At 51.6% G+C, this 24,181-nt stretch overlaps 1 protein-coding gene across 1 annotated transcript in view; it reads right to left on the reverse strand.

The window, feature by feature from the left end:
* lrig1 (leucine-rich repeats and immunoglobulin-like domains 1) overlaps nucleotides 1-24,181 on the reverse strand; it is a 29,224-nt gene that overhangs the window by 1,628 nt on the left and 3,415 nt on the right. The window contains exons 2-17 of the mRNA XM_078091585.1: nucleotides 17,319-17,390; nucleotides 16,464-16,538; nucleotides 11,716-11,853; nucleotides 11,485-11,628; nucleotides 10,319-10,462; nucleotides 9,708-9,851; nucleotides 8,067-8,210; nucleotides 6,584-6,664; nucleotides 5,020-5,091; nucleotides 4,506-4,577; nucleotides 4,235-4,398; nucleotides 3,682-4,005; nucleotides 2,752-3,033; nucleotides 999-1,433; nucleotides 745-879; nucleotides 351-632 (exon numbers count right to left, since the gene is read on the reverse strand). Coding sequence (XP_077947711.1) covers nucleotides 351-632; nucleotides 745-879; nucleotides 999-1,433; nucleotides 2,752-3,033; nucleotides 3,682-4,005; nucleotides 4,235-4,398; nucleotides 4,506-4,577; nucleotides 5,020-5,091; nucleotides 6,584-6,664; nucleotides 8,067-8,210; nucleotides 9,708-9,851; nucleotides 10,319-10,462; nucleotides 11,485-11,628; nucleotides 11,716-11,853; nucleotides 16,464-16,538; nucleotides 17,319-17,390 — 2,708 coding nt within the window. The remainder of the gene's footprint in view (nucleotides 1-350; nucleotides 633-744; nucleotides 880-998; nucleotides 1,434-2,751; nucleotides 3,034-3,681; nucleotides 4,006-4,234; nucleotides 4,399-4,505; nucleotides 4,578-5,019; nucleotides 5,092-6,583; nucleotides 6,665-8,066; nucleotides 8,211-9,707; nucleotides 9,852-10,318; nucleotides 10,463-11,484; nucleotides 11,629-11,715; nucleotides 11,854-16,463; nucleotides 16,539-17,318; nucleotides 17,391-24,181) is intronic.

The following is a 24,181-nucleotide window of genomic DNA, read 5'->3' on the forward strand; positions in this document are numbered from 1 at the left end:
GAATGTATGCACAACGCTGTTGCGTTGATGTGCGGAGGTGAGAATTGGCATTAGGAAGCCAATTCCACGGGTATTACTCCCTGCTGAAGGGGCTGAATCCCACAACAGGCCCAGACCAGTTTGTTTCTTTATAATGGAACTACGATACAATGTCAAATTCCTTTCACAGCCAACCAATCAAAATCATGTTCAAGGGAATTCACTTTGACAAATGGTTCCTAAATTCCTAATTTCTCAGGATATCACATGACAGAAATGATCCAGCCTACTGGATGTGTGTGTCTTTTCCAGCGTGTTAGCATGTGCAGCACTGGGTGCGACCAACGCCCGCTACGCTCTGAACCCCTTACCTTTTTTATCCTGTTGGTTCAGCTGTAACGCGTTGTGGTTTTTTGGAAACGCGGATCCGTCCCTCCGGATCCCGTTGGGTGTCCCGTTGCAGAGCGAGGTCGAGCGTGGCCCCGCCTCACGGTGCTCCACCGGGTAGCAGTGGGAGTACGGTGGGGGAACAGAGTACTGCTGGTACTCCAGGCCAGCGGCGTGGCCAAAGCCGTGCGTCAGGTAGTCGGAGTCTTTGGAGTAGCTGCTGCCGCTGTCCAGGCAGTCTGTGCACACCGCCGCGCCCTCGAAACCTGCAGCCAGGGAGAAGAAACAAATGATAAAGGACTTTGGAACACAGACAATCAGCAGCAGTCCAGCGTGTCGCTGGGGTCCTACGCAGATCAGACTGGGGGGGGGGGGTACCTGCGGGGTCCTCGATGTGTCCGTTGGGCTGAGGTCCGCCGCCGGCCTCCGCCCGGATGCACACGTCCTGCCGCTCGGACAGCGTGCCCTGGGAGGAAAGGTAGCTCGGTACGTCTGGAGGAACGATGGTTTCGTCTGGACGGAATGAGAGCACCATTAGCACCATTAGCACCATTAGCACCATTAGCACCATTAGCACCATGCGGCTGGCGACACATGGTGTTGGGTGTTGGACGAGACAGATCCAAGCTCACCCGTGTTGGTGACGCTGCACTCCTCGCTCTTCTTCCTCGTCTGGTAGATGATGCACACCCACACCAGCGAAGTCACCACGATGCTCGTCACCACGGCGATGACCACGATCCCTACGGTGACCGTGCTCAGGCCCGGTGGCGGTGGGCAGGCGCCGCGTTTCCGGCTCACCACCAGCTGGCTGTGGGCGCGCTCCGTGCCCAGCGTGTTGGACATGAGGCAGGTGTAGCGCCCGGCGTCCTCCAGCGAGGCGGAGCCGATGACCAGCAGCTGGTTCCCCGGCGTGAAGTGGTGCCTGTCGGAGGGACGCAGCGGCTGGTCGTTGCGCAGCCAGGTGATGCGGGGCGGCGGGCTGCCGAGGGCCTTGCACTGCAGGGCCACGGTGTCCCCGACCACCACGCTGCGGTCCTCCAGGTCCTGGTCCAGGTGTGGGGTTTCTGTTTGGGAGGGCGGAGGATTAGGATTCACGGGACATCGACGACACACACAGAGTCAGCTCGCTGAGCACAAAGTGAAAATGTTCCAACTCTGATATCTGACCACAGAAAGCTTATCTTATGACAGTCTTAACGGTCCTATTTATACATCGGAGGTGATCTCTGTGATGCGGACAGGTCCTGTAATCGCCCCACTCGGTCATACGTTTTAATTACGCCACACAAACAACAGGACAGGACCCTCCTCAGAACAACGTTCTCAGTGTTTCCTTGGAAACTTCTCATTCAGCTGAATGGAGCACATTGAGCGTGTGTGTGTGTGTGTGTGTGTGTGTGTGTGTGTGCGCTTCTCCTCTCAGACTGAGCACTTCCCCTCACAGTGGGACATACACAGATTAAGAGATCTCACTTAACCCACTTCAGTCGCCGGTCTCTCTTCTATCAATACTTTGTGACTCCCCATCAATCCCCCGGACCGCTCGACTACGCTCCACCCGCTTTCTTCTTCTCTAAACCCCACCAGCCTACCTTCCCCCACAAACTGACTCCACCATTCCGCCTCCTCTCCGGCTCCCATTTTATCCCCCCGCCACTCGTTTCCAGACAGGGGCCCCTCAACTGCAGCCCCTCCCGACCCCTCTGCTTCCCCTCCGTTTCTCAAACCCAAACATCACAGATTCCGTCCAGGAATTATTTTACATTGTTGGGTGGATTAACACTCAGCTTGAGCCGCTGTGAAGGTGCACGATATGTAAGAGTGTCACATCTGATCACAGCTCTTTCAAGGGTTTCAAGTTGAAGGCTTGTAAATATTATGTTTATTATGTTACGTATGCAAAGACCCCCCCCGCACCCCCCATTCCGGCCTGCCTTTTCTCTTCTTACTCTCTGCTCAGCTCAAAGACAAAGTACAAAGATGATCTGTGTCCTGAGAGGTTGTAGGAGAGACGCCCTGTTTTGTTTGATTTAACGGTGTAAAACAGCCAATAAACTGGGAGCACTGAGGCCTGCAGTGAAGCAGCCATGACTGTCTCTCCCACCGAGAGGGGAGAAGGCGGGAGGGTGTGTGGGAATGCTTAACAAACACCCTTCTGTGAGTCGCCCTCGCTTCCCCCACCCATCCCCCTTTGACCCGTGACCTTTGGCCATTGACCTGCGGCGAGGCCACAGCTGCAGAGAAAACAAAAAATATTGAGCCTGTCGTCCTCCGACTGACCAATTCCCAACTGAGCGCCGAGCTATTTGCAAGTGCTCCTTTTTCAGGATGTGGGAAAACCGCGCGGTCAGAAATGCGACGGCGCTTGCCGGAGGCTCTTACCCAGCACGGTGAGGGTGGCGTTGGCGGACACGGTCCCCGCCGTGTTCTTGGCGGTGCAGCTGTACAGGCCCATGTCCTCCGGCTTGACGTCCGTGATGAAGAACACGTCGTCGTCGGGCATGACGTGCATGCGGCGCTCCCGCGCGGCAGGGAAGTCCGTGCCGCCGTCCTTCTGCCAGGCGATCTGCGGCGTCGGGTGGCCCTCGGCGGCGCACTCCAGCCTCGCCGTGTGGCCCATCCTGATGGTGCCGTCCCGCGGAGTCTTCACGAAGGACGGCAGAACTGTGGACGGAGGAGACGGCGATTGTGTGAGCGAGGTTGGCGCTCAACAGCGTGGACATTTTCTGCGAGGATTTAAATGCTTTCGCAGCTGGAGGCGGATGCTGCCGGAGCGGTTGGGGTCACAGCCCCCTCGGTCACGTGACTCTGACCTCCATTGACAACTCTCAAGGCAACGGGCAAGGAAGGATTCTGCTATTGTGCCACAATGCAGGTGTGATGCAGACTTGGGCAGATTAATACCCTCCACGGCTGAGCGACAGAGGGAGACGGCCCGTTAGCGGCGACGTGCAGATAAATCAATTTGTTCCGAATGTCATCCGAGGAGAGATGGCGGCTCGGCGAGGAACAGCGAGGCCGCTCATCTCAATCGCTGTCACACGGGAGCATTCGAACCCATGCGTGTAACATAAACAGGCATTGTGTTTGGTGGAGTGATTATGTAATCACACACATATCAGCACATATTACCAGTGTTTTTGTTTATTCTCGCTTAGCTTGACACTGGATCACTTGTAAACATTTTCACCGCAGTGAGACAATGATCAGTGATGATACCCTAGTCCATCTTAACAAAGAAGCTGATGATCTAGTAATTCAGTTGCTGGAAGACTATGTTAGCTTCTATAACATTAAAAAAAAGAAAGCTACCATTGACGATGAGGCGGGCCTTGGTGGAGTAGGTGGAGCCAAAGTGGTTGGTGATGATGCACTGGTATCGGCCCTCGTGGGCGAAGGTGACGTGCCGCAGGTGCAGGATGGTGGTGTACTCCATCACGCCTCCGGCCGCACCGGGCGCGTGGTGGTGATAGTTCTCCATCTCTGCGTGGCGAAGCAGCTCCTGGTCCTTACGCCACGCAAAGGTCATTGGGGAGCTGCTGCTGCTCGCGGCCGTGCAGGTGAGACGCACGTCGCTGCCGAGGACCGTGACGGACGTTTCCGGCTGCACGGTGATTTGGGGCTTCGGGACGTCGTCTGAAGGTGGAGAGGTAGAGGAACGAAGGAAAAGGGAGGAGGCAAAAGACAGGATGTTAAAATGAGGAAAAGGAGCCCCGGAGTTGGTTATGCATATATTAATGTGAAGGAGCCACCTAAAAAAAACACGCATAATGAGCGATTAGCATGTCTTCAGAGTTCAACTGCAAAGCTACAAAAAAAACCTGCCCCCCCCCCCTACCATTAACGCAGCCTAAGCATAACTCACCACACACAAAGCTGCTGGACGGAGCCTGGAAGACGCTGGTGCCCTTCAGGCTCTCCGGGTGGGCACAGGTGGCATTGACAGCGACCTGCAGGCCGCGTGCCACCAGCCAGCCGGGCAGCCAGTGCAGCTGGCAGTCGCACAGGAAGCTGTCGCTCTGAATGAGACTGCAGAGGCAAAGGAGTCAGTACACGTGGCATATGCGTCATGGCTACTGCACCTGTAACTGAATCTGCCTCGCCGTTCGCTGTGCCAATGCGGGGGCACCACTCACAGGCTTTTGAGGTTCCTCATTTTGCTGAAGGCGTCGGGCTGGATGGAACGAACGGCATTGTGTCCCAGGTTCCTGTTGGCACATGGCAGAAGTCTCATCCACTGAATACACATTACAGCCACACACGGCGGTTTCATTAGCAAGGATCTGACTTCTATCGAGGCCTTTTCCATCCCTCCCTCCCTGCCTGTATTTTTGATGAAATCCTGTGAAAAAGCTTATAGGAATCCCGTTTCTTCTGCGCAGCTCCCCACATGCTCCATAACTTTCTTCCTTGCGTGTAGACAGGAAACAGACGAAAAAAGGCCCAATTTGAGCTTAAGCTAAGCTAACGAGAAAGAAGCAGCTGGAGGCTCGCAAAGGCCTCCGTCTTCTCCTTTTACAAAGACGCTATTAAATTGCTGGCAGTCTGCTTTCTGCCAACTTTTGGCAACCCGCACCCCCCCCTCAACCTACTCTTCTTACTCTCCCTCCGGCGGGGAGGAGGGGCAGCCGAGCAATGTGGGATACTCACAGGTGTTCCAGGGCTTCCAGGCCAGAGAAGGCCTTCTTGGCCACCGACTTGATCTTGTTTCCAAACAGAGTCCTGCCGTTTCCAAACATGAAGGGTGTCGATAGATGAGAGGGAGGGAGGCAGGGAGGGGGGGGAGGGGGGTGAGAAGCAGGAAGGTGAAAACAGAGAAGGAGAGAAGCACAATTAGCAAGGCAGAATCTGATAAGAGTGGAGGGGGGGTTGAGATATTGGAAATATGAACTGTGTGGAGATTAGCCAGGAGGAAGGGGGGGGGTCTCTGCGCTGCTCTTCAAAGACCACCTTTATCCTTATTAGAATTAAAAAGCAGTGAGCGGGCGTGGTTGTGTGTTTACGTGTGGCGGCTCTTTTCCCCCACGGAGCACGGCCCCAACCCCCCCTTCACAGGAAGAGGGGACACGGCTGGCCGGCTCTCAAGAGAAGACCCCGGTGTTCTAACTCACCCCGTGTGCACGCAAACAGAGATAAGAACCGAAGGAGCAATAGAGAATTAGCCCATCAAAGACATTCTGATTTGAATAAAACGCCATATCTGTTCATGGGTTCGTTTGGCGTTCTTGCCTCCCATGTGGCGGCATTCACGAGCCGCTTTGAGAAGAAGCCGGCGAGTGCGTGGCGGACACTTTGATGTTTGGCGCCCTCCTTCCCCTTTCTGCGCCTCCTTTTTTCCCATGCCTCGCTCTGGCAGCGCCGGGATGCAGCGCGGCCGCTTCCGCCAACGCCGTGACAAAAGGGGGCAGGGTCAGGGGGCGGGGCCTATGGGGTGTTTGATGTTGATGACTGAATGCGGGCCCTCAATTTTACCCTCTCTCAGTTCCAAACAACAGGGACTGGGAAAGCGGGGGCCGGGAGGAGGAATCGAAACAAGCATATCGGGGAGCAACCCCCTGCCGGCCCAGAGAAAGGCCCTTTCTCTTTCAGCGGTGCTCACACTGGGAACCATCTTGGCTGGACATCATCTTCTCATCCTGCATACTGATGATTGCCCGTCGGTGCCAGAGACTCCTCGTCCGTGCTTGTAACTCTGGATATTAAACTTTTTTTTACTAGCTGCTTGATGAGTAATTGTGACAGTAATGATTCACTCCGTCTTCTTCTTCTTCTTCTTGTTCTTCTACTTTTAGCATTAGCAGCAAAGACTCTAGTTTGCCCATAAAGTTACAGCAAAACAATAAAATCATGCAGTAAAAGCCGGATTGAACGGAGAGGAACTGACCTAAGCCTCCACAGGAGGACGCGGGGTACAATATTTCCTTTGATGTTTCATGAACTATGTCCCTTTACTTCCCTACCTAGTGAGGTGTGGGGTCCTAAGGGGACAGATTACTCAAACTCTGCAGCCCCTAAACTGAACCAGCTGACCTGAGCTGGCAATGGAGGAGGAACTGGGACTCGGAGGGGAACTTTTGCATCCATTGGAGAAAGCTCCTTTCTGTTTTTGCTTTTAAGCACAGCAGAGAGAAGTGGAAGGGCCGGACAGAGGGAGGACAAGGAGGGGCGGAGGGAAGCAAAAGAAAGAACAGGGGGGGGGGGGGGACACACTCACAGCTTGTTGAGGCTGTCCAATCCAGAGAAGGCCCCATTGGTGTCCTCTATTGTGCCCGAGATGTCATTATGGTCCAGCTCCCTGTGGAGAATGAGAGAAAAGAGGGGGATAAGAAAGATGCAACGGGGGAGGGAAGGGGAGGGGGCAGTGTCTGCCAGCGCTGAAGCGTTTCACAGTCCTGGCAGAGGCTGGTCTTGAAGTCACGGGTTACCCCCCCCCCCTCCCCCACATCGTCCCCCGCCCTTTGCACCTGGCCTCAAGAGACCCTCTGCTGTGCCAGCCAAGTGCATTCTTTCCGTAGAGCGGCGGAGGACGAGTTGGTGTGTCGAGGCAAAAAAGAAAAAAATCATCACTGGGAAGCACATGTATAATTCAGGACGCCATGGAGAGATTGGCGGGGGCAATGAGCCAACGACCCCCGTGGCCGAATTAGAGGGCAGGCTGGCTTGTTTGGAGCTTTCACACCCCGATGCAGGCTCCAGTCACATGCCGGCGCGGCCAGCAGCGCGGGGCCCAATTAAAGCTCCACCGGCTCCTTTTCAGGGCCCGGCCTCTCCCCCTCTGCTGATTCGATTACGGCTGCCTAGAAGACACCGAGCGCAGGAGTGGCACAAGGCAAAGATCACGCCGAGATGCAGATAGCGGCAGTGTCTGTATCAGGGGGTTTAATAGCCCGAGGGGATGGCAGAACACAATAGGGGAGAAATGGGCCGTTGTGTGCTTTGAAAGTGGTGAAGCCAACAGAAACCAAGCAATTAAAGACAAGAAAGGAAAACGTGAGAAGGGGTCTGAGATATGGCAGTCAGGGTCGGCTCCTTATCCCTGCCTCTGTAGCTAGTTATCAAACCCCCAATGGGCCTTATGGGCCTTGGCTTGTCTCCCCTCCCCTGGCTCTCTCGCAAGGAAGAGCGACAGCCAAGGACCTTGGTTAGGAACCAAGACCCCCAAGTCCCAAGTTTCTCCTGGATTTATCCCCTGACTTTCTCCCTTTCATTCCTTCCTTTTCTTTCATCGGGCCTGTTTGGGCTTCTTGTGCAAATGGTGGATCAGCGGGAAAAGAAACCTCTTGTCCTTTAACGATGGGCTTCTGAAAGCGAGGGGGGGGGCGGGTCTTGGGGGAAGCGAGGGACACAGACCACTTTTAGGTCCAAGTTGGTTGGGAACCAGTGTTGAAAAACAAAAGGCCCGAACCACACAAAAGGAGAAAAGTGGGGAAAAAGCAGGAGTTGCCATAGAAACTCGGAAAAAAGCTCAAATCAGTCAAATCAAACTGAAAAGTAAACAACTCCTGCTTTCTGGATTCAAATGAAGGCACCACGTAAGCCCAAATATCAAATATCACAGGGCCCAAAACCCAATATCAAGCATCTCAGCTTTCACTGCTCTCAAGCGGCACACCTTGGCCTTATCGTCAGCAAGTGGCCAAACTATAATAAGTGGGTTGGGGGTGTGGTGTACGGGGCGGGCGGGGGGGGTTACTTACAGAATGCGTACGGCCTTGAGGCCTCTGAAGGCTCCCTCTGTGATGTGGCTGATGGAGTTGTGCCCCAGACGGAGAGAGTGGAGATCCCCGAGCACAGCCAGACTGCCTTCGTCCAGACGAGTCAAGTTGTTGTGCGACAGATTCCTGGAGGGAGAGACGGAGGGAGAGGAGGACACAGGAGGGGAAGAGAGGGAGACATGTTCTGTGTGAGGTCTGGGAGGAGACGACAGGTTGGCACAACGCTGAGGCAGCTCGCAACGTCATAATACTTGAATTTCATGGCTGACTCAACGTCTGCGATGTGCTTTTTTTCCATTGCGCCTTTTCCTCTCCACCGAAAGATGTTAACAGAGAATGGGCTCAGCAGACGTTGGTGCTCGACTGAGGTCCAAAGCGTTTGACAGGGAAGAAACGCGAACGACAGCCCTCAGACGCGTTTTGAATGTAGCCGTCAATTACCTAAAATCGTAATTCAATGTGAGGACGGGATTTGAGAAAGAATAAGCTGCTGGACGCGTCATGACAGGACGTGACAAATGATCTAAAGTCAATTCACTCAAAATTGTTTGTGAGAATCTTGATGAACCCTGATTAGAAATGGCAGTGACCCTCACACTGGCATCCCTCGTCCAGCATTCAAAGGGAGTACTGTGCATTTCGTTGCCCTCCCTGTGGCCCTTGCTGCCTGTCTCTGCCGCCGGGCCTCAGGTTTGCTTGACCGGTCATGTGTGCAGAGATTCTCCCTGATGACCGGCCTCAGCCCGGCCCACTGGGAATGCAATAACAGGCCGCTAATAAAGACGAGTCACTCTCTTCTATCGGGCCGTGGGTTGGGGGGGGCGGCGGCGTGCGGTTGGCTATCACAACTGTGAATCATAAAAAAATAAATCACATAACCGCTGAGCGCGGCGGCCGGGGGACGATTGGTAGACGGTGCCGGGAGCGACCGGTCCTTCGACAGCCGCGCGCACAGGAAACCGCTTTGAGATACGCAGAGCAAACTGACGGGAACGCACGCCGACCTCTTTACTACTACCTCCCCCCCCGCCCCCGCGACCGCCACACACAAACAAGCGGCGGCGCCACGGATACCCCGGGCTGCCTCGCAGTTAGCGACGCCTCGGCTGAGCAGAGCACTCTACCGCGGCGACGCGACAGTCGTGTCAGCGGAGGAGGAAAGGCTCTCCTGATAATAACGACTCATTCGGCGGACAAAAGGCCGCGGGGGGGGAAGGTGGATCTCCTTCGGTGTAATTAGCGCAACACAGCCGGCGGAGGATTACACGGCGGTTTGACAAACCCCAGCGCTTCTCAGCAGCGTACAAAAACTCCCGTCGCAGGGCTTGAGTGCTGTTGATCCGAGCTCTAATTATGGGATAAACAGGCTTATTTTGAGAATAGCGTAGCGCGTCGAGTGTTAAAGCACAATGTCATTCAACCATGGGGAAGGTGGATGGCGGATATGTGTTTTTGGAGGGGGGCGGGAGCTGAATTCTCAGTCTATAGGACAAGGTGTTTAAATCCCTACAGACGGAAAAGTTGAAATATACATCTTTTAACATTTCTTTCTTAATTAAACTTCTGCTACAAGGCTATACAAGGCTCTTTAGTGCGCGGGCCGACTCGAACGCTTGTACTCACAGTTCCCTCAGCTTCTGGCAGAACTTCCACCCGTCGGGGTTGATGCGGGCGATACGATTGTTGCTGAGGAACAGCTGCTGAAGCGAGGACAGGCCGTACAGGGAGCCGCTGTTCACCTCCGACAGGCTGTTGTAGTCCAGGTGACTGCAGGAGACAGAAAGGAGCATATGTATAACCGGTGAGCAGGATGCATTTGTAGGATGTTGACACAATGGTTTACAGGCAACGGGGGGTCTGGAGTTTGGAGTTTGTAGGAGTTCTAAAGAAATGCAATGCGGTTTGTGACCACAATTTTAATTTGAATGAAATTAAAGTATTGTGTAAGAACTGCAGGTCAGTAACAAAAGGTGTGATGGATGTGACACTGGCCATGTTGCATGAAGAAAGGATGCTGAGCTGAGTTTTGGTGGGTGAGTATTCCTAATAAGTCAGTAAAACGTGCAAATAGGATCAGCCTGTCAGGTGGTGCTCGCTCCTGCAGACATAAACCACATGATACCTTTCAGATATTATATGTTTTATGGATTCTGAAATGCAATGTTTGAATAAAATGGCTCACATAATGAACAATATTTGTGTATTATAGATATTTTCATTTATTTTTTACATACAGGACTTTCATCTTGGCCAGGTCCCAGAAGGCCCCGTCGGTCAGTTTGGTGATGCTGTTTCTCTGCAGCTTGAGCACCTCCAGGCTGGACAGACCCTGAAAGGTCAGACCCTCCACCTGACGAATACGGTTCCTGTTCAGCTCGCTGCAGGGCGGACGGACAAAACAAATCACGAGGGAGAAAACAAATCACCACTTAATCATACTGTCAACTTCTCCCCCACAAAGCGAGAAAACCACATGTATACCCCCACCCCACTGAGAAATGCTTTGCCTTCATTCTATACTGGCATCCATCACGCTGAAGACAAAACCAAAGGATCCCAGAGTCTGCACGCTCCAGTTAGAGCATTTTGTCGTTAACAAACCCCCCAACTTAACAGGCATTCCTCAGTGGTGTCCTTTCCGGCTGTTGCAGGGGGCCAGTGGGGTCTCCCCCCCAGGCCTTAACTCGCAAACAAGGGTTAAGTTATGACCCTATAAAATTACACTACAGCACGCTATAAGATGTAAACCACTGGTGGTTTTATTTTCATTTTGCGTTGGAGATGCGAGTCTCAGCATGGAAATCTGTACATTGTGTGTGTGTTTGTGTGTGTGTGTGTGTGTGTATGCTGTTAAACATCCACCCTGTTCCTTTCAGACTGATGTGCATCGCCACTGGCCCGTGTAGATTTAGTGTCACTCGGGCACCTGGGTAAACGGCGGGAGCCCCCGGGGAGGCCAGGGTCCCATTACGCGAGTTCCTCCGCTCTCCCGAATGGAGGCGTCGAGCTACAAATGGGTCCAACCTCGCCGCTGCGCTGGAGGGAGGTTTGGCGAGATAAGGCGGCGGCGTGGGGAGCGAACTAACCACTTTGGGGATGTGGAAGAAGGCAATAAATCAGCAGTAATAGGTCTTCGGTGTTTGCCTTGTCAGACATTATTTGCCCCCGGAGGTACCGCTCACACTAATAGCGCTCCACATGTTACACACGCAGGGCTCCATCAACACACCCCACAAACTCCTCTTCAATTTAATTCTTTTCAATTCTGCAAGGTCTAAAAAGGCTACAGCTGGGGGGAAAAGCAGGAATGGCAGAAAATCCCATCATTTTTCGCAAATCAAACTGTTCGGACCACAAACAACGTGCATTGTTAAGACTGCTGTAATCTGCTGGTACTCACAGCTGGGTGAGCCTCGGGAGCTGGAAGGCTTTCACGGGGATCTGGCCGATGCGGTTTCGGCTCAGCCTCAGGACCTGGAGAGTCGAGCCCAGATGGTCCAGAGCGCCTAGCTCCAACACGCTGATCTTGTTGTTGCTCAGGTACCTGGACACAGAAACATTTCATTTAAGAACATCCGCTTTTTAAAAAGAAAGCGGTCCCGTAACACAGTACAATGCAGATTGGACTCACAGGTCTCTGATTTGGAGGCCCGCGGGAAAGCAGTGCCCTCGGAGCTCAGTGAGGTCATTGTTGCTCAGGTCCAGGGTTTCCACAGAAGACAGCTCTCTGGTCCGCCTGCCGTCTATGCTGCCGATCATATTGTGATGCCTGGAAAATAATAATAAAAAAGAAAAACACATTTAAAAAGGTATTTGTATGGCTGAAACTCCATCTCCAAACATAATACCCTGCTCAGCTTCAGATTCCTTTTCCCTCCTGCACCCACTTAAAGGCACGAAGAGAGCAAAGTACACAGAACAAAGTGGTCTTCAACCACCACAAGATGTGTACTTAAAGCGCTTCCAAACTGAGGCTGGCCTTTTTCAAACAACCCCAAGGACACCTGTGCTTCTCCCAATCGGGGAGCTGGATGGGGCCTCTGTGATCACCCAGAGACACTTGAAGGGGGGTTTGGGAACCTCTTCAGCGCGTGATGGAACGGGAAGACGGCCGTGTCCGTCTCCAAAAGGAGTGGGAACTTGGACTAGAGAACACTTAATTAAACCACACGCGGAAGCGTTACGTCAAGCCCCAACTCCCTTTTGCCAGATCTAGTTGACCCGACAGAATAGTTTCCCCAAGGACTTTCCTGTCCTCTTCAACTTCCGGGGTGGGTTATTTCGGCGACCAGGACCACATTAAACACAAAAAAAAGATGAGAAGAAAAAAAAAGTTACATAGAGCCACAATCATTATCCTCCAACTAGGAGGGGAAGAGGATTGAGCACAAGGAAAGACATCGGGAGACAGAAGCTCCTCTCCATCAAACATGCACACATGTATACATGTGTAGAGTTCAGTAAGGCAGAAAGACACCAGGCGCTGTGTGTCTGTGTCCGTACTGTGTCCGCTGTTATCTGAGCATACATGAAAGCCTTTGCCGGGTGACACATTCGACACATGCCTCGGTGCTAACTAGGGGTCGGAATTTCGATTGGTGTCACTTTCAGTTACCCGACTAGTGTGCAAAAATATATAAATAAATTTAAAAAAAGGCTTTCCGTGGATTGAGTGGAAAGGCAGCAATTAAAGTTCCCCTTTAAAGCACACGGATGTCGTCCCATCCGACTAAGAGCAACGCAGCATTTTATTCCTCACTTTATTTCCACGGAAGGACAAAATACTTTTTTTTACTTGTCCCCTCTGTTGTTTTTTCTGAAACATTCCATCAAACAAAAGGGGGCGGGAAGAGGAGTGGAGGGTGGGGGGGGGGGGGGGGCAATACAGCCAGAAGAAGTACATAAACACATACATTTCTCCCCTTGAACAACTAAATCACACATCTTCAGATGGACGGCGCATGATATTGCGGCTGCTTTGCTTTTTAGGAAGGTGAGAGCAGGTGTCCCTCTGGTCAAACTCGTCAAAACAAGGTCAGTCCCTCCTCCCTGCTTCCTTTCTAGCCTTCAGCCCCCCCACACACACACACACAACTTTATTGCTGTCTGAGGGGAGGAGGGGTCACACCACAGCGGCCCACCTGAATAAACAGTGGCAAAAATGGTTAAGGATGAGCCATGCAAGCCCGCCTGGGCAAACACACACACACACACACACACACACAACACAACACAAATAGCAGCGGCAAACATGGGACAGAGCAACAGACAGTGGCTACAGTGAGCCTGAGCAAAAAGCAGGGAGGGAAAGAATGGGGGAGGAGAATGAAGGGGTGAGGTGGGGTCAACAGCTGGTGACCTTTGATGGGAAAAACAGATCAGTCTCAAACTGGTGGGAGAGGTTGACCTCTCTCACTCGTTTGCCTTCAAACCGAAATTCCCTTTCCACCCCCCCCCCGACCTCCCCCCTCCAACCACCCCCCCGGCTTCGTGTGATAGGCGGTTAAAGCCGCAGAGCTCAGCGTGTTTGAAGTCCACACGTTTGTAAAGACTGATCATCATACGGCCGGTGACAGTTTTGATGAAGCGGAGCTGGTTCGCACTTGGTCATCCTTTCATGTCCGGAAGGCCTTATTGCCCTTGGTTCCACGTGATTCCAAATACCGCTACCCTGCCCCGTTGACCGCCTGATTATCGTGCGCCTGCCTCACTTTGACACTTCTTTTGATGCATGGAAAGTGCATCAGCGGTTCCCAATGGAGAGCCCGTCCTGGCGGTTCCAGTGTCATCTTTGGGGGCGATTCTTTGGGCCGCGCTCTGCGTTTGAAGCTGACGGCCGGGACAATGGGAGAGTTATTTCAAAATCAGACCAGCCGTGTTATTTCCACCCAGAGCTGTTATAAAGGATTGCTTTGATGTCGAGACAAGCCAGCGATGAGCACAACGGGAAAGTTTGTGCTGCTCTGCTGTCACTTTGACACTGTTTTCAGTTCATTTTTTAATTTTTTTGTTTTTGTTTCTGTTGCTTTGTTTTTTTCCCATCCCGCTGTGGCATTCGGGGAGTCTGCGGGATGCCAATGGCCAAGTGCATTATGGGCCGGTAGGAATTCCACTTAAACGTGATGCATCTGTTGTATTTGGTTGATGGACATCTGAACAAATCATAACGATTGGACCAAAGAAGAGCTTGGACTGGCAAATTAATTATCTCTAGGGCTGCAGCAATAAAAAAAAGAGGGGAGGAAAGGAATGAAGGTGACGGGAAACAAAGAAAAGACAAAAGAGAAACACCCTTTCAATCAAGCAAAAGATTAAGGAAACAGAACGAGAAAAGGAAGAAAACTCTGGCCACCTCAGTGAGGTTTTTTGTCCACTGAATTCCTTTTTTTATTTTAATACCACTGTACTTCTTCATAAGCCTGTGTATTGTACTCCCACGGGACCTGGTCATCAACTTCCGTGTGCAATCTTTCAAAGATGAATACGGTCATCTGATTAACATAAAGCATCTTGAAGCCCTTATGAAACAAACGTTTGTTTGAATCCAATCCTCTAAAAAGCATCGTGCGTTTCTGCTGACCAAGCATTTGTGCAATATTTAGTGTAGCTGCTGCGTCACTCAGTCCGGTGCGCGGCATAACCGGAGAAAGGGCAGCATTATAACGTAACACGGGAAACTAAACTTATTTGGTTATCCCGGAAACTTCCCCTTTACATTCGCAATTCAACGTGAGAAATTCCACCAGCGTTCTCGCATGTGATTCTCTCTCAGCATTTGATACTGAGTGTGATGAAGGGGCCGAAGAAAAGTTTCTCAGTCAATTTGCTTGCGTGTGTTTGTGTGTTTGTGTGCGTGCAAACCACTGTCTCACACAAACCTGCAGTCAGACGACATTCCGGACGCTGTGGCCCAGCGGCACAGGAACACTGGCCTGCAGTCTGTGCTCAGACACTCCCTCACTGTGGAGAGCTGGCCGGTTGTCACGGGAGACGCTGTGCATCGGATTTACTTTAGGGAATATAACCCTGTGCACGAGCTCACCTTTTGCTTCCCTTTTGCCTCTCTGTGCCCCCCCACACACACACACACAACTTCTCCTTTACCATTCCTCTTTCGGCGGTACGGTGGTGTCACCCTGATCCGACGCTATTCGCCCCAGCCCTACGCCGCCCTCCCTCCCTGCTTTCTCATACTTCCTCCCCTTCTCGCTGTCACCCGTTTTAGTGTGAGCCATGTGACTGACGGCCGACAGCTGCGAGTGCTTCAGCGGGCCTTCGCTTCAGCTGTGTGGCTTTGTAGAGATCCGACCCGCCCTCCAGCCTCCACACCCATCGGGCCCGCGGGCCTCCCCCCCACCTAGCAACAGACCTCCAGTCGGGCCAAAAAAAGACACCCCCATCACTCGGAGGGGCTGCGGCCCGTGCGCGGTTTGTGCAAGTAAAGGTGAACTTGCTCCAGCCGGATTGCGAACGCGAGTTTGTTTCTAAACTCTTTGGATCCGACCTCATAAAAAACACATTCGTGACAAAAGCTCCAAACGTACAGAAATAGACGGACGTCAGAGTTGCCCAATCAATCCTCAAATTCCATACGGCTTAAGAGTAATCTTGTGACCGCGTTCAATTCTGAGAAGCGGGCGGATGACACACGGGGACGGGCCAAGGTGTGACTCCCGCACGGCTCACCCTGACCGATATCACAGAAACTTCACCACCAGGCAGTCAGCCCGACACACCGATAGATATACAACCAGTGAAGCCAAGCTGACCATGTGTGTGTGTGTGTGTGTGTGTGTGTGTGTGTGTGTGTGTGTGTGTGTGTGTTTAGAACTGGAAACCAGAAGGACTTTATCTTCACGGGAGTTGTAGTAAGGTTTCACAGCAGAGCCATTGGATTCTTAACTTAGGCGTATTTTTGGATGAAAGCTTGTCGTTGAACTGCCGGGGTTTTGTGCGATGGACTGCCGAGCTCACGTTCGTGACACGCGCAAGTGCACACCGGCCCGACCCAAATAGGGCAGTAAATCTCCAGTGAGATGCCAGTGCAGGTCCCCGTCCCCACAGGCGCTGTTTCACAACCGCGCTGGATCTGACACACTTGGGTCACTCGACCACGCGCTAGACGCTAAAGACAGAGCGCCATATTTACACCAACAGAGCTTAGGCGGAGAGGGGCTGGGGGGGAGGAGGGGGGGTGGGGGGTTATTTCAATGTAATGTGACTATATTCATCAGCAACTTCACACGAATGCGTTACTTCGGAGATGCAAAGGCAAAGAGGGGGACTATTTTAGGAGCATTTCAAAGAGGCCACTGACTTCAGGGTAAAGCTACGGAGGGCCAGATAACTCGTCTACGGGTAAATGGGGGCCGTACTCACAGGTAGAGGGACACGATCCTTGAGGCGGCCCGTCCTAAATCTGGGATGGAGGTCAGCTCATTGTGGTCCAGGCGCCTGCAAGTGAAACAACACACGCGGGTTAGAGGAGAAAACTAGAGACAAGACACGCATGATATGTGGTTGTGAGGTCTGAGGACAAAGACACTTAAAGAGGAGGAAGCACAGCAAAGAATTCAAGGAGCTCTACTGGTGAAGTAAACAAAGCAGATTGTTGTGCGTTTTCAGTATTAAACGCTCGCTGAGACGGTCGTTCTATCCCACGTGCTCCATCACATGAGGCAAAATGCAATTAACCCTCGCACCAATCTGAAGATTAAAAACATGACTTGTCATGTCGTCCCCGCCGAGCAAGGAGCAAGTCACCCTTTTGAAAACCAAAAATAACCCAGGAGTGAAACAGATGTCCGGGGAGCATATGACTGGCCTGCCAAAGATGTCACCAGTGTGTGTATCACCAGTTAGCTGCTGGATGTGTGTGTGTGTGTGTGTGCCTTGTGTGCTGGTCGCTGAGTGACACAGAGCCAAGCGCTCTCCTCACCATATAAAATATTTACAAGGCCAGCGTTGGCCACAGTATCAGGTGGTGGAGAGGAGGCTTAATATAGAAAACCACCACTTTATTCTCAATTGGACTTAGTTCAAGGAAACACACACACGCTGGGAAGCAGAGAGTGGCGATCACGTACGATGCTCGGGAATCAAAACCTACGCCGCGTTTCAGAGTCGAACATCTGAAACACACCGGAGGAAAACGGGGCTGTACACACACTTCAGGGAGTCCATTAGAGTGTCTAGGTGTTTGTGGATGGAGATGCTGTGTGTGCGACTACTTACAGCTCTCTCAAGTTGGGAAGGCCGTCAAAAGCTTCAACGTCGATGGAAGTCAGCTTGTTGCGGCCGAGGTTTCTGAAATAAAGAAGAAGAGGTCAATTTAAAAAGCAGTTCAAATTTGCCGAATAGTGGACAGGACACTGACCTTTATATATTGTATTCAATCAATCAATCAATGACAGCAAGTTTTCACCCATTCAGCACACATAACGTACGCCTGAAAACACAGCAGTCCATCCAGGAGCGCCGGATCAATACTATCGATAGAGAGGCTCTCACAGCTCACTTTTCAAACACATAACCTGCAGGCCATTCATCCGCAGCACTCAATTAGCACTTCAGGCTAACGCCGCGTTTAATAGCTGCCGCTTGACTGGCACGGGGGCTTATTACGGAGTGATTAGTCCCGTGATGTAGCGCTGCGCCACGCGAGCGTCTGCGTTTCAGATGGAGCGTCCCACGCCATGTGGAGCTGATTCAACAAGCGCCATCTCTTGCCTGGGCGGCCTGTTGGCAGAAAGGGTGTAGGAGGGGAGGGCAGGGGAGGGTAGGGGAGGGGCGGGCGGGCTGCTACAGTGAGAGTGCCGCTTGTGTTTTTGGCCGCGGGTGAGACAAAGGGAGCCCACAGCTCTGAGGCCGCGGGCGTCCCGTCCCGTCCCTCTGTCCGTCCGTCCGTCCAGACGTGAGAGACGGCGCAGGAATGTTTCACAGGCCTGCCGAGAGTTGGCCGCTAGTTCCCAGCTGCTGGGGACACTTTCACCTGAAGCAACACATTCCTCGGCCTCTCGTCCCACCGCCGTCTTGTAAAGAATGCCGCGTAAGGGGGGCGGGACAATACGACAGCAAAAGGCTGCTATTCAACACACTTTTTTATAAGGTTTACGCCTGTCAATCTTACTCTCCTTCTCCCGTGACAGATTTATCTTTCTGTTGCGCAGTTAATTACAGTGTTGGTCCCTAAATCTTTTCCCCGTGTGTGTGTGTGTGTGTTTGTGTAAAGAGTTAATAGTGTGTGTGTCCGCCCTCCAGGCACAGGCCTTAAAAGTGAGGCTTGAAGTGATTTTTCAACCCGAATGCCCAAAGCCTGGACGGGTGCGTTCCCGTGGAAACCGCGAAGTACAGTACCAGTCAATCGTTTGGACACACATTCTTAAATTGAATGAGAAAATGTTTCCAAACGTTTTGACCGGTACTGTATGACTTTTTATTAGATTACAGATGAGACGGGAATCAGCTCATTGGCATTTTCTAAATGGATCTGCGGAGTGTCGGTCTGGTGTTGAGTAATGGGAAACTTTCATTCCTTAGCGGTATGACTTAAGGGTTACGGCCATTCATCTGGCAGGTGAGACATTTCCTGATGATAACAAGCCTGTAAAGCAAGTGACAGGAGGTTTCCTCCATTCGTAGCTAATTGGAACGCAGTCAGTACAAAGGCCTTTAGTGAAGGCGACACATCGGCATAACAACAGCTGAGCAGGACGTTACATAGTGTGCTCTGTGGCAGGGCAACGGGGACTGGACAGGACGTCAACTAAAAAGACGTTTGTCCATTGTCCAGCTTGGGATACATCCAATATGTGATCGATATCTTAATAATATTATTGTTGTCTTCACCCCCCCCCTCCCCCCATCGCAGCCCCGAGCACTGAACTGTCGGCCCCGCGACAGGAAACTATTACCTCGTTACGGTGAGGCCAAGTGAAAAACCACACCGCTTGCCTGGAGATATACATACTTCAGCCAACACACACACACACACACACACACACACACACACACAGCGCTGTTTCAAATCGACCGGATTTGGGCACAAAACAGCTCAAGAGATATTGCGAGTCAACTCGCACGTGAAGCCCGAGGCTTAAAAAGGAGGACTATGGGGACAAAAAAGTTGCATTTAAGAGCCAAAGCTGCAGTGCTGGTGCTAAAGGCCACGGCGACAAAACAAAACGGGTCCTTTGTGCGAGGGCCCAGACGCACACATGTGTCGCTCTCTGATTCACCGCCGATGTTTACACAACTGGGCCTTTTTCTCTCCAGGCTCGTTCTCCTTTATTATTCTCTCGCCTATCAGATCAGATACAGCTCACAGCATTTTAACACCTACTGTACGGCGCAGTGGTGATAACGCCGGCCGGCCTCCCTCCCTCCCGTGGAAAGAAAATGAACCTCGGTGCGAAGCGTGGTTAATCCGTTCCAGAAAGTGACCTTAGAATCAGGTCGTTTCTGGGAGAGCCATTCGTTTTTTCTACCTTTGAGGGATTCAGTCACCAACGTTAGCAGAATCCAACGCACGGAAGAAGAATGAGAATCTGTTTTTAAAGATCTGGTCTATAAGCTGGTCACGGCCTCTGCGATTAACCGACTCAAACAATAAGCGGCGGTTTTGCCTTTGTGAAGCGCAGCATTCCACCGTATGGTACAACTAGTTTACACACATTAGTCAGCAGATCACAATCTCCCTCCGCCAGCTACTTAACCAAAGTAAGACATTGTGTTGAGCCAAACACTTAATTCAGGCCGCTGCGATTGGTGCAGGGTGAATATTGTGCACGATCTCATAATTATTTATTTTATTTTTTATTTCATCCCGTGGAAATGTATCAGCTAATCAAAAACTAACTCCTGATAACAGAACATATGATTGATCTGCCGGCACACCCCGGCCCTCCATTCGGAACAAAGTTCCTCTGAAGTTGTCTGAAGCCGCACTGTGTCCAAGCTGCCGGCCGCCCATCAGGTCGCCATAACCCCGCTTCTGTCAGCCGGAATGGAGACGAGAAACACGAGAGCCGCTGCAGCCCTCAACACCTCCCGCTGCGTTGCAAACCCAGAGGCAGTGGTGAACATCAGCAACCGGCAGAGCTTCTAATCACCCAACCACCGGTTGCCCCGGAGCAAGGTCACTCATTTCACCAAACAGACAGTTAATAAATCCATACAACATTAACTGATCACTATTTACAGCATCAAATAACACATTCGTCTATTGCAACACATGAGGTCACACTCCCTTCCTCCCTCATGGATCAATATCTTTTGGTTTTTGGACAGATTTTCTAACAAATGCTTCTTGGGAAAATTTACATTGGCGTAAAAACTTGAAATAAGAGATCGGCTGATAATATACCGACTACTGGAAGTTGTAGCTTCGAAACCCAGACTCCCTTGACTGAGCAAACCAGTGCCTGAAGCACAGCGTCATCGCTGGACTGCGCAGCAGATCTGACATATAAAACTCATTAAAAGACCTTCAAAAAGATCTGCGCTACGGGTGCTGGGGGAGTCGAGGAAAGCTGGGCGTGATGTCATGACGTATGACGCTATGCTTGTAGAGCAGCACACAGTCGGTGTGTGGGAGGGAGGGAGAGGGGGAGAGAGATACGGGGGAGGGAGCCCCGGATCAGCCAGGGACTCGCACATGGAGAAATACATCATCATTATCTTTCCTGTTCCTATCGCACACAAATGCGGCGTGAACTTTGCTCGCCGAAAGTGTGAAGAGATGTCAGCGATGAGCCTTCTGTGGTCCAGCAGGGAGACAAAGGCCCTTTAATGTGGTCGATTTCAGAGCATCATAAAGCTAGTCAAATAATAACCTGAGTGTCTGAGGGGCCCCACACACACACACACACACACACACACACACACACACACACACACACTCACACCACTCTTCCTGTCATTAAGGGCCAGTTTATGGCCAGGCAACTGCAGTGAGAGTGTTCACAAAGCCAACACCAGCTCCAGGCTGACATTCTACACACAAAACAGAGTCAAACAGAGGAAGCAAACCGGTAGACCTCATATCAACGAGGTTAAAGGGATTATTAGATGGGCCAAACAACGGGATCTGCAGTAATGACAAATAATGATGAATGGGATGAGTAAAGCACCCGTCAGCGCAACATCTTGGGGAGAGGGAGAGAAACTTCTGTGCAGCGAGGTCAGAGAAGTGTAGTGCCGATGGGATCAGCATATTTCACAATTTGCATTACAGCCCCCCCCCCCGCCACACACACACACACACACACACACAACAACGCCTTCGAAAATCAGCGAGCCTGTGACTCAGTTTCTGAAGTTTGGCCGAGGCACATCTTGGGGCCATGTGCGCCGCCGTTCTTCACGCCGGTTTGGGGCTGGAAAAGTAGGGCGCAGATTGTGGGGGGGGGGAAGGCACTGCGTGAACCCCACAGCCAGGAGGAGGAGGAGCACAATAGTGCTCCCGGTGCCAAACTGCACACACGCCTCGTGCACCCGTCGTCCGCAAAACACGCAGGGGTCACGCTCCCGCATTTAACAGCGGCGTTCTAGCGCAATAACGGTGCAATTGGTTACAAATGGCGCCCAGATTACTTCATTGTGAGTAAAGGGGGAAATGAGCGTCCCCAATTAATCTGAAAGAATAACACAAATATTGTGCGTCTCTTCGGCGGGGCTATTGTCTTAGCGCTGCGCAGAGCGCTGACCCTGCGACTTCAAAAGCGTAGAAAGAGACCGGATCATTAGTCAATTTTTCCCCCGCTTGTTGTTTATTATACCGGCGGAGCGCAATTCAGCGCTAATTGCGCTACAGCCAGAGGTGGAATACGTCTCTAAACAGAGGACTCGGAGTACATGTGGGTGTCTAGACAGTAGAGCTCTGGCGCTCATTTCCTCTCTGCAATATCACAGTGCGGGGGCTGGAAGGCGTAAAAAAAAAAAAAAAAATTTAAAAAAAGGCCCAACTTGGCACTCCAGCGCCGCCCGCTCCTCTGAGGCCTGCCGGATTTCTGGGGAGAAGCTGCTTCGCTTGGCCGGCACCTTTTCCCCCTCTTCGTCCAAGTCACGCTTTTTTCTTCTCTTTCTAACATCTTCTTCACATTTGCCAACTCTTACCAGATGTAGAGTTTTCACAGATGATTCATCGATCAACCCAAGGAGGTGGTGGTAGGGGGGTGGGGGGGGGGGGGTCCTTAAAGTGTCTTCACAAAAGGACCATCTATTCTGCTGACTGGATTCCTGTAGAATGACCTGTGGCAGCAGCTGTTTGATTGTCATTTCTGCCGTTACTAGAGTAAGAACCGATGAAGTTTTTACCTCATAATTTGTTCTCGGCTAGGGAACAAATTACCTCAATCGGTTCAAAGAGGATCGCCTACAACATTAATTGATTGACACGTGCTCGCGTACATTTCCCTAGAAAAAAACCTGCACCTTTTCTATTCAACGTACCAGCAAAAAGGCTGATACTGTGGAGAAAGGGAAGAGCTGCTGACCGAAAAAAAGGTATCTCTGCCAACAATAATATCGTCTTAAACCCTTCTAAGCGCTCGAGCTTGACTTTAAAATATCCACATGTGGATACCAGAGCCACAAGGGTAAAGAAACTATGACAATAAACAAACTTGGTAGACCCCCAATACCACAAGGTTACATGGCTGCCGAGCGAGAAATGCCCTTGTAACCACAATGGGCTCGGCCCCAAAGAGCGCTGCTGCAAACACCCCCCCGACCCCCAACCGCCCCCCCCCCCTTCCTACACTCACCTGTTTGTGAGGAAGGAGCATTTCTGCAACTCAAATCAGAAAGAGCTCTGTCTGTCAGCACATGGGACGTCCAGGCAGACAGCGATGTTTCTGCTCCTCTGGGATTTCTGGGTGTGTTATAATGTGGGACAGTGGTTTGGGTTTCTGACCACTGACAGAACCTCCACCAACTAGTGGAAGCAGCTCTGGAGGCAGCAGCAGCAGCAGACCGTGACATTGACATCCATGCAGTGGGTGGGAAAAAAAAGTCCACCCCCTGTGCCAGGTGATCTGCGGCCCCCCCACCCCTCTGCAGACCAGTTCCGTGAGCAGCCAGCCGAGAGCCCGCCCAGCCCCTGTCTGGATAAAACCACCACACAAACCCATTCCCTGAGGGCAGAAGCTAAAACCAACGGTCGGGTTGGTGTTTACCAATAAGGCTGCGCTGTAGGGAGCGGGGGGGCTACGGGGTTTGGTGACCAGCGCATTGGGAAACCACTGGGTTGCAATTGGGACCATTCAAGTTTAGGCGTCTTCTGGCTTTTCCCTCGGGGTTAAGCTGGGGAAGCATGGAAGACTAACCCCAAACATACGTAAATATATCTCATAAAACACGTAAAAGAATGGGCCAAACAGACACCATGTATCTGCTTAACCTCTGCCCAACAGCAGCAATCTCAGCCTGCTAAATTAGTTATGTTTGTGATTTTATTTACTCGTGAAATCCTATTACGCCGGGGCCACTGTGGGCAGAAATGCTTTTTATGCACATTACTGTGGTTGCAAATGAGATAAGGCACCACTCCTGAGAGGGAATATGTGACCGTGTGAGAGCAAACTTGCCTTGAATGTTATTAAGCTATTCATCAATCAGAAACAATGGACGGGCCTCCGAGACTGGTGGTCACTTTATTAAATGTTAGAAGGACTGACGTAGAACAGCAAAGGGTGTGTTTGACGAACCCGCAGAGTCTCTAAAGATGCTTTAGAAACTGTGTGTGGTCAATCGCGCGGATATATGGGACTTAATTCAGCATTTCTAAAGCAACACAAACATGTTCAAAATGCATTGTCAGTTCATGAAGTGAATTATTATTCGGATGTTCCATACGTAAATCAATCACACGAGCCCTCAATCCCACCCCGTGTCTCCTTGTGAGCTCGCTCTGCTCTGCCGCCCACAACCCTTTTCCCCCCCTCATCAAGGCCACTTTCTCACAGGGGACCATTAAAACCAGGGCCCCGAAGGGACGGCATTTTGACAAGTGGAAGGAGCTTTTCTCTTCAGCTACACCTACGGGGCTTTTAAGACAGCTACTGGGGGGGAAGACCGCGTCGCTCGAGGGAGCAGAG

The sequence above is a fragment of the Gasterosteus aculeatus genome, chromosome 17 (genome assembly GCF_964276395.1).
Source record: "Gasterosteus aculeatus chromosome 17, fGasAcu3.hap1.1, whole genome shotgun sequence".
NCBI classification, from domain to species: domain Eukaryota; kingdom Metazoa; phylum Chordata; class Actinopteri; order Perciformes; family Gasterosteidae; genus Gasterosteus; species Gasterosteus aculeatus.